General features: G+C 34.6%; 2 protein-coding genes across 3 annotated transcripts; one reads left to right on the plus strand and one right to left on the minus strand.

Annotated features, from left to right (window-relative positions):
* Nucleotides 1–7: 7 nt before the first annotated feature.
* On the plus strand, nucleotides 8–1,225 carry LOC131621576 (PRA1 family protein F3-like). The gene has a single exon (XM_058892616.1). The coding sequence runs from the start codon at nucleotides 292–294 to the stop codon at nucleotides 895–897; it is 606 nt and encodes a 201-aa protein (XP_058748599.1). The 5' UTR covers nucleotides 8–291; the 3' UTR covers nucleotides 898–1,225.
* Nucleotides 1,226–4,391: 3,166 nt separating this feature from the next.
* On the minus strand, nucleotides 4,392–9,493 carry LOC131621682 (E3 ubiquitin protein ligase DRIP2-like). Of its 2 annotated transcripts, XM_058892713.1 has the most exons (9): nucleotides 9,268–9,493; nucleotides 8,925–9,172; nucleotides 8,278–8,377; nucleotides 7,520–7,853; nucleotides 6,820–7,247; nucleotides 6,636–6,686; nucleotides 5,807–5,879; nucleotides 5,146–5,327; nucleotides 4,392–4,792 (listed from the first exon to the last, which is right to left on the minus strand). In XM_058892713.1, exons 2-8 carry the CDS (start codon nucleotides 9,037–9,039, stop codon nucleotides 5,151–5,153), a joined length of 1,278 nt encoding a protein of 425 aa, XP_058748696.1. In that variant the 5' UTR covers nucleotides 9,040–9,172; nucleotides 9,268–9,493; the 3' UTR covers nucleotides 4,392–4,792; nucleotides 5,146–5,150. The 2 variants fall into 2 exon arrangements, with proteins under 2 accessions (XP_058748696.1, XP_058748695.1); XM_058892712.1 differs by lacking the exon at nucleotides 4,392–4,792 and having other exon boundaries at nucleotides 4,800–5,327; nucleotides 9,268–9,492.
* Nucleotides 9,494–9,880: the final 387 nt, after the last annotated feature.

Below are 9,880 nucleotides of genomic sequence, written 5' to 3' on the forward strand. Positions count from 1 at the left end.
CTTAGTTTCGCTGGAAGTTAGTCACTTATTTGTCGTTTTGCATAACATGGGACCCATAAACACTTGAGTGCCCTCCAGGTGGATTTTATGGATTCGCTGGCATTGCTGTTTTTGGAGTAAACGACAACAAGACCCTTCTTGATTCTTTCTCTTATTAAACCTAAACACATAAAACGACATCGTTGCTTCTTCTTCTCCCCTCTTCCTCACAATCACTGTCATAAACTGTAACTTCATAACAGAAAATTAGGGTTTGTTAATTGAATCTTCAATTTTGTGATTTGTGATGTTATGTCTTCTTCTTCGTCAGCACCTCATTACAGTTCCCTCCCTTCATCTTCAAACTCCAAACCTCCAAACTTCATCTCACGCGCCACCGCAACAACAAACCCCGTATTCGTTACGCGCAGACCATGGGAGGAAGTTTTCGCGCTCTACTCATTCACGCGCCCTTACTCAATCAGCGAATCCACTTCGCGAGTGAAGCGTAACCTCAACCACTTCCGCGTTAACTACATCATGATCATCCTCTTCGTCTTGTTCCTCAGTCTCCTATGGCATCCTATTTCGATCATCGTTTTCTTGGTCTCGCTCGTGGCTTGGTTTTTCCTCTACTTCTTCCGTGAAGAACCGATTGTTCTGTTTGGGCGTTCGATCGATGATAGGGTTTCTGCGGCGGTGCTTGCGGTGGTGACTGTGGTGGCGTTAGGGTTTACCGGTGTTTGGTTGAACGTGTTAATTTCGGTTGTGGTTGGGGTTTTGGTTGTAGTGTTGCACGCTGCGTTTAGGAGTACGGAAGATTTGTATGTGGATGAACATGAGGGGTATGATGGAGGGTTACTTTCCTTTGCTGCGGGTACCCCTACAAAACGTACTACAGGTCGAAGTTTTAATTAACCCCGACCTCGGCATCTTCCAATACCGTTTTGTCGTCCCGTTTTGAAACGGTTGTTTTTAAAATGTTGCTACAGGGTATATACTAATATAGGTTCTTAATTTGTGTCCCTGATTAGTTTACATTCATTTATAAAAAATACATTTAATTTGTTCAAGGGAAATTGGATTGTTCTTGTTCTTGTATTGTTGATTCTAAATAGGACTGGTTTATACTTGTACATCTTTTTTTCTTCTTCTTCAAACTTGTTTGTTAGAATGAGGTTGATTTTTTGTATTTTGAGTTTCGATTTTACTGTCTTGATAGTTGAAATTTTGATATGTTTTTTAATTTTCATGAACTAAAACCTTTTATGTTGAGCAATGTGAAGCTAATATAAAGTAGTCTTTTATGTTAACTGATTTGTTGTTAATGCTTTGTTTTTATTGTAACACCCCATTTCTATCCGGTAATTATAACGACAATCAGAGTATAAATATTCCAAACATCATATGGGATATCACATTTTCCGACTTAAATCACAATGGCGTAAACGTCTTCAGCATATATACATAACACTTTTAAACACGAACGAACTCTTAACAATTGGTTTAGTCCTTAAAACAATAATCAATGTTTAATTATCACGCAACAGATTCACATTTTTAAAACTCCAAAATAAAATCAAGGCATCTTGCCTCATCACAAAACAACTTCAAAATTTCGTAATTTTAAACGAAAATAACATCAAATTTCAGCAATGAAAATAATTCAGAAAACAAGCGTTCGTCCCCCCCGAGTGCTACGTATCAGAGCGACAAACCGACTCGAACTCACAGCAACTAAGTCTTCACTCACTGCTGCCACCTGCACGTTACCAATATAAAGGCAACGACCAACAAGAAAAGGGTGAGATATCTAACAATATAAATAAATTTATGATAAACAATATATTAAAGTTAGAATCATACAAGTTACCACATCGCGGTATAATCGTTACAATTCACTTCACATCATTTATTCAACCAAAACGGTTCCATTCACAATGCAAGTCACACAAATTCATAGTCATACAAAATGGAATGAGACTCTAATATATGCAAATGCATGTGGTACTCAGAAACATAATACATCATCACTTTATCTCCTGCACTTCACAACATTCACAAAAATTCATCGCATCACAACATCGCAATACATCACAAAGAAAATAACGGTTAGAGAATTAACTCAGAAACGGTCCTACCTAAATTATTTTAAATGGTATTATTCTTTTCTGTTACTGTTATAACTTAGGATATTTTCTGCTACTTGTTATGTCTCTGTCAAGCAAATTTGCACCTACACTGATATGCACTAAAACCTACTACTGTCATATAATTTACCTCGTTGCTATATTCAACACTCTACTAAATTAATCCCAACTCTTTCCATTAAGGTCATTGCTAATTACTAATCTCATTAATTATAGTATCATACTGAATGAATTCAAATGTAAAGTACTAGAATTATATTGTAGGGCACCTAATTAAATAGAAAATGCTAAGATTCAATTTGTGGCCCCCGTCCCTTATACAGATAGGGCGCCCGCCCCTCACCTATGACACCCGTCCCTTAGCACATTTATGTAGGACCCCCATTCTTGCTATATGGGGCACCCGCCCCTTAAGGTGTGGCCCCCACCACCTAAAATTCTCTCTCCTTCCTCCTTTGTTATTCCATATTTCCTTCGTTCCCAATTCAATTTATTCCCAGAATCGATCATAATCTTCCCAGCGATTCAATATCACAGAAATCATTCATCACAAATTCATCGATTTAATTAACCAGAAACAATTTCATGCACAAAATCACAAACCAATACAGTTAATCAACATTCAACACAGCAACAAATCATCATGCAATTTTTTTGTTCCAGAAAAATCACATAACAGTAAAACACCAAAATTATACAAACACAGATAAAATTTATAACCCCAAAACCCACATACGATTTATCATATCCCTGTTTATAGAGCTAGAACCCCACCCCTTACCTTGGATCGAAGGTTGCTCTAAATTGGTTTCCGATAGAAATCACCCAATTGTTCTACGTGACTTTTCTGCTTCTCTCCCAAAAACCCTCTTCTGCTATGCCTCTATTTTCTATTTTTCTAAAGCCTAAGTGCTATACCACTACTTCCACTTAAGTTTCGTAATTTTGAAATGGGCCTAATATTCCATTCGTACAACACACATCCTCTTAGCCCTTAAACAATCATATATACCCCCTAACATTATTTTATGCTTAAATTAACTAATTCATTTAATTTAGCAGTATCCTAAACACTAATAATTATATTATTAATATTATTAATATTTTTAATACTAAAATGCTAAATAATACTATTAGAACTCGATCGGCTACTCAATTAAAATACCCGCCTCGACAACTCAAAACGCAATAATTTACGACAAATATTCGAAATTAACTAAAATAAATAATTAGTCGCATTACGGGTGATTCGCCGAACTCAACCTCAACTTAGAACCTAACGCCTCTTGCAAACTCTTCCAAAAATCAGAAGTGAATCTCGGATCTCTATCCGACATAATACACAAGAATACCATGCAGTTTAACAATTACACTTGTATAAATCTCCGCCAACTTCGATACTGGATAAATCATATTAATAGGAATAAAATGAGCCGACTTCGTAAGCCTATCAACAATCACCCAAATAGAATCATGTCCTCTCGAAGTATTAGGTAATCCCGCCACAAAGTCCATTGAAATGTTATCCCACTTCCATTACGGAACTTCTACGCATTAAGGTTACAAGCAAGGCGAGGCTTAGAGATTTGTCCCATTGCTTTAATGTATATATATGTTCATGATGTTGTAGAGATACACCATAAAAACAGACCTTCAATGGCACCATATAACCCATCATGTACACATAAGTAACAAGTTATATTAATGGATCATTGCCCAACATGTTCTCTATTATTGAACTCACTTTATTTAAATTATTTTTCGATATTGTTTATTACTAAACTAAACCTGTGACAACCATAAACTATTTATCTTGCTCATACTCATTTACAAAAAATAATCTTTATAAAATCAATCTAAGTTATTTTCCACTTCCTATAAATTTGACATACTTACTATTCTATCACTTGCTACTTAAAACCTACATGTATACTTGCACGTACTTGCAACATAAAACCTATTCTATCACTTGCTACTTAAAACCTACATGTATACTTGCATGTACTTGCAACATAAAACCTTCGTGTATGCAAGCTATTCTATCACTTGCTACTTAAAACCTACAGGTATACTTGCATCTCCTTGCTACTTAAAACCTACATGTATACTTGCATGTGACATCACAAGTTTTCACCCAAAAATTTTCATTAATGTTAAATTTGTATTATTGTAAATTTGTTTTCTATTATTACTTTTCTTCAATATTTTATAAAATAGTTTTTAAAAACTAAAAAGCTAAAATTTATTCAAACAAGCGCACAGTCTATTACACTACACATATAATCTTTTTTTAATTAAATGAGGTGAATCATTCAACCTGTAATATAATCTTTTCTATCTAATTAAGATAAATCATTCAACTAAATGTTGGATTGGATAGTTAAATCCCAAATTTTTGTTTGAAGAAACATTTCTTTTAAAAACAAATTCTCTCATGCTTACCAACCAATAACGTAAGTGCCAAACAATAGGATAAAGCAAAAAGAGAACCATGGAAAGCCAACATTTCATATGAACTTTTGACCGGACAGCACAATCTTGCATTTACTTTTATAGCTTTTCAGTACAAAAGGCTGATATCAGTGATATGGCTGGCATTGAGTTCAGTGATATCAGTGATATGGCTGCATAAGTTCTTCACCCATTTGGCTCAACTTGTTGGCCTGCATAAATCATTCATGTCATATTTTTGGGAAAAAAACAAAAATACTCTTCATTCATATGTCAAAATTCGCAACAAATCATATCTTCTGATGAGTATTGTGGCCTGTAGCTACCTAATCCACATGTGCACTCCAACTTATTGGAATAACAAGACAATTTAATAAGAAAAAAGTCTTCAAAAAATCAGAATGTAAATGTAATGATCATTACAACGATCAACCAGATCAGGACACTCTAAACTTATGGCAGAAAAGGGGTTTGTTTTAATGGAGAAGGATGAATTTCTATATAAATAAATTATGAGATTTTAAAATGTGATGATACAGCGACGAAAAGTTCCAAGGTGTGTAACCGTGATCAAGGGTGTGGAGTCTTCCGAGCATAGGCTAGAACCATGACAAAATCCTTTGCTGAGGACCCAATAATCGCTGGAATTCGGTCTGATGCGGATGCTGTAGAATCCAGCCACAATTCAACCAAACTATGTAGTTTCAGTGTAGGGAGCACTGGTTGTCCCATACATTTAATTTCAATCTGCACAATAAATTAACCAAAGAGTGAGGCAACATGTGTTGAGAACGGATAGTGAGTGAGAATACATGATTATAGCGAGATGCGATAATATTGAATTAGAATCATTAAATTAATATTGACGGTTTAGATTACATGGTTAGTTACAAATCTCATGCGATCTTCTCTCGTAATTATTAAAAGTTATATGTGAGATTTCTCATAAATAATATAATCTAAATTGTTTAATGTTGATCAAATAATTGTAATTAATGTTCTTATTTTATAAGATGAGGCATGCTTACAGCATCCACTCTAACATTCTTATTAGATGAAATTCACACAATAAGAATGTTAACAAGAGGGTTGCTGATATTTTTTTCATTCGATAACCAAGAGTTCTTACCTAATACGTATTTTACATATGTAAAAACTAAAATATTCAAGATCATGTTATTCCCTCATGAACCAATGTCTTTAAGCTACATATGAATTGGAGTTACCTCAGTTTCACTCGTCAGATCTAGTTTCTTCATTAGGTATTTTTGGATGAACGAGACAGGTACACTTCCATCCCTGTGGCAAATACAAGAGATATTATGTTAGACATGATTATGTTTCTGTCATTCGATGGCTAGCAAAAACCATTTAATCTTGATATTCATAACTCTTCAGCGCGGTATAGATGAATGAATTAGACTAAAATATAAGTCCAGAGAGCAATTATATTCTAAGTGAATATTTATTGATGTGAAAAAAATCATTTACATGCAATTCTGGATTTCTGGAAAGATATGCATAACTTAAAATTCACATATCCATGCTCATTGCTTTATTGAGATACGTCTTTAATATCAATCTTCTGTTTTACCATTTAGTTTTCCCTATGCTAAAGTAGCTTATGTATTTCCTCAGCATACAAATTGTCACATGTACAAAAGTAACCTACATTGTGTACTGGAGTGAAAAAAAACAATCGAAAATTGCAAGACTATTAAAGGGATATCACTAAATTTACAAAAGAAAAATATCGATAACACAAATAAATTACGGAATGCTAAGAGATTGTGATATTTTGATGCACAACCAACGCAAGGTCAAAGTAAGTGATTCCTTCTTCAGCCATTCTATATATTGCTTAAAATTTACTATATATAGATAGGTTTAGCTTATAGATATAATTCAAGAAATTCACATATATATTATTCAAAAAAATACGGCGTTATGCGTCGCTCCAAGTATAAAGCTTCAATTTTTAAGCATGCAATAAATTGAAACTTTAGTAATTAACAAAATCAATACTCAATGTTCAAAGATTCTGAATGAACTTACTTTATTCTCAGATAGCTTGCAGGAATTTGTGGCAAGGGTGCATCTCCTTCCCTGAAACATTAATCTGAAATTAGTAGATGATCTTTCAATGTCCTAAAAGTGGGTCTATAGAACATATTATGCACCTGATTGCATGATAAAAGATTATAAGTTATCAATTTAAGTTTCGAAGATGATATCTTACTGGTTTTCAGAAGCTACTAAGGAGAACCAAATTGGACCGCTCATAAAGAGTTTATTGCTGGTAGAATCCACCACAGCTTGGGGTGATATGCCAGATTCCCCAAAAGTTTCCTTTTTCCTGCGTACTCTGCGCAATTTATTGGGTTTTGCTGTGTCTGAAGAAACTGGAAAAGGGCTATTTTTTTCACCCTCAGCTTTTGCCTTGCGTTTATTTTCCTTATTTTTGATTTTTTGCACTTGAGAGTCACTTTCATTTACTTGAATGGGTTCAAGTTTAGCAGCGGAACCTTGTGTATTAGACTTGAAAGATTTAGTCCTGCTTGCGACCTCCACTAAACAATTCAGCGGTTTCCAAAGATCCAACTTTGCATCATATGTTTCAGCACCATTCTCTGTTTCTTTATTTGGCGTGGATTGACTACCCTCACTCTGCATAAAGTAAAAGTTCAAGCACAAGAATATAGGTAAACTAGTGCTAGTATCTGCAAAATCAAATGAATAAATATGAAACATTGAGACCGGTAATAATTTGAGAACGCAAAATATTTGATAAAATGTAACAGCATATGTTAGTGTCTGACACACATGTCGTACATTGGCCACGCCTTCAATCGGAAGTATCTGCGCTACACAATAAAACAAGGAGACACGATAACGTATAGTGAGCACATAGTGAAGAGCTAGACTGTGTCTTCTGTTACCTGTCCATTGCTCTGGCGCAACTTATTTGAAGTTTCAGGTGAGCTTGAACTCCCGAGACGGTCGTCCAATAATGCTTCCTCTTTCTTAATCGACTTTTCAAATGAAAAACTAGAGGACCGCAGACTGCTAGCCTTTCTTGTAGGTTTCGTTCTTCTTCCTGTCATGGTTGATTGCGCCGATACCCTTGGTGTGTTGACCACCAAAGATGAAAGAGATCTCTCCTTTCTCTTAGCTGGCAATGGTACTGAAGCCGCAACAACTTCAGGTTCTTTCACTTTTCTTCCCTTTAACGGGAAAATTTTGGCCCTTACATCTTGCTTAGTATGGTCCGGCCTGATAATCCGAAATCAATGTTGTTACTTAACATGCAGCAATTCAAACATTAATTACTGTTACAGTTATTCATTACATTAATTTCTGATTTAGCATGTCTTAAAACAATCTACATTAAATATGCTATATACTATTAAACATGTGAAATATTTGTCATGAAAAAAAGCATTGAAAGTAAACCAGCATTATTGTATATATGAATTATCATGCAAATCATTATAACTCCCCATCCACATGCATGCATTATTATGATATAAGGCAACAATATGATATAATCTTGATAGCACCAACATAGCATAAAGCCAAAAGTCATTTTATCATCCTTACAAAACCACTCATGTCACAACATGCATATATAGTTAAATCCATACATTTCAGAGAATAAGAACGAGATGAAAATCGGTCAAAGACGGAGAATGCAGACCTTAGTTTCTCAAGTGGAACACAGCCCAAATCAATGTTGCATTCTGGACAGCATTCCAAATCTTCATCAGTAATTTTGTCATAAATGCACTTCCTGCAAACTGAATACAAATAATATAACTTTTAGCTCAAAAAAGTAGACAGAAAATTCTAGTCAACATATAGCTATATCATCATAAATAGCTTATCAAAACATCAATTAAACTTTAAATGACAAATAAACAAACCGAAATGTATAAGAAAAAACACATGATATAATAATGTTGTTATTGCATGCGGTGAAAAACTAGGTAGAAGCTATGAATTTTAGTAACTGAATAGTTGTTATTGTAGTAAAAAGTTCAAACAACTTTCCACCTAGGACATTAATGGAACAACACAACACAAGTGCAAAACACAGACAACAAAAACTACTGAATAATACTTAACCAATCCGAACAACAATGTTTCTGGATTCTGAATAACATCATGAATAATAATATAAAGAGAGAGAAATAAAAAAATAGTATTTTTTTACCGAATGAAATTATGAATCTGGATGAATAGTGAATGAAAGAGGCAAAAACCAAACCCATAGAATGGATAATGCAAAAAGTTAGAAAAGATGAAAAAATTAGATGAATTTGAAACGGGATCGAAAGGGGTTACACGTGTGAAGACATTCAGATATAGTTGTAGCTTGTTTGAAGAGCTTGTTACAGAGTGGGCAAGTCATGCATGCTGCAATCGTGGCTCTCTTGACTCGCACAACTTGATTCGTCATACTTGAAGATTCTCACGATCTTCTTTACCTTCTTTCTCTTTCTCGTTCACACTCAACACGTAATTTCAGTTACTGCATGCTATATCTCTACAACACCGTCGAATTTTACGTTCATTTTGGACGGAATCGTGACCTGCATTAATTGAAGAGAAACAAAGTATGTGAGAGAAAGAAAGAAGAAAGTGGAATAAGATTGTGTGTAGAATGAGAGTAGAAGAATGGAAGAACCTGATCGGAGAAAATGATTGGGTTTTGGATTTAGGGGGTGTGAATAGAAAATGAGAGGGTGAGATTGGTAAAGATTTGACGTGGGTTATGATGGATTTGGGAAAAGAAAAGAGAGACTGCGGTTGAGTTGAGGATGATCTGAATCGAGAGGACCTGTTCGTGGAAAAGAGCATGAACCAAAAACAAACCCAACTCGTTTCTCTCTCTCTCTCTCTTCTTTCTTCTGTCTTCTTTTATTTTATTTTTTATTTTTTATTTTTTATTTTTTTTATTTAGCTTTTGGTTTTTTTGGTTTTTTGTTTTTTGTTTTTAAATAAAATATTTGGGGACTTATGTTACATATTTCAACTAACGACAGCTAGGAAGTTGGGAATTTGATAACGTGCGCCGAGGTGGATATGCGCGGTGCTAGGCGGCGTGTGGTGTCACTCGATAGGGTCCAAACTTTTAAGTTTTAACAACTTTAATTAATTACTCTTTTTTACTACTTTGAAAATTGGTCTCAAAGTAAGTACTAATTTCATTTGTCTTCCTCTTTTAAGATTATGAGAATATGAGGATTTAGTCCTCCTCCCTTAACGGGGATGTAGATATTTTGTTGGAATAGTGGTAA

The sequence above is a fragment of the Vicia villosa genome, unplaced genomic scaffold (genome assembly GCF_029867415.1).
Source record: "Vicia villosa cultivar HV-30 ecotype Madison, WI unplaced genomic scaffold, Vvil1.0 ctg.000010F_1_1, whole genome shotgun sequence".
NCBI classification, from domain to species: domain Eukaryota; kingdom Viridiplantae; phylum Streptophyta; class Magnoliopsida; order Fabales; family Fabaceae; genus Vicia; species Vicia villosa.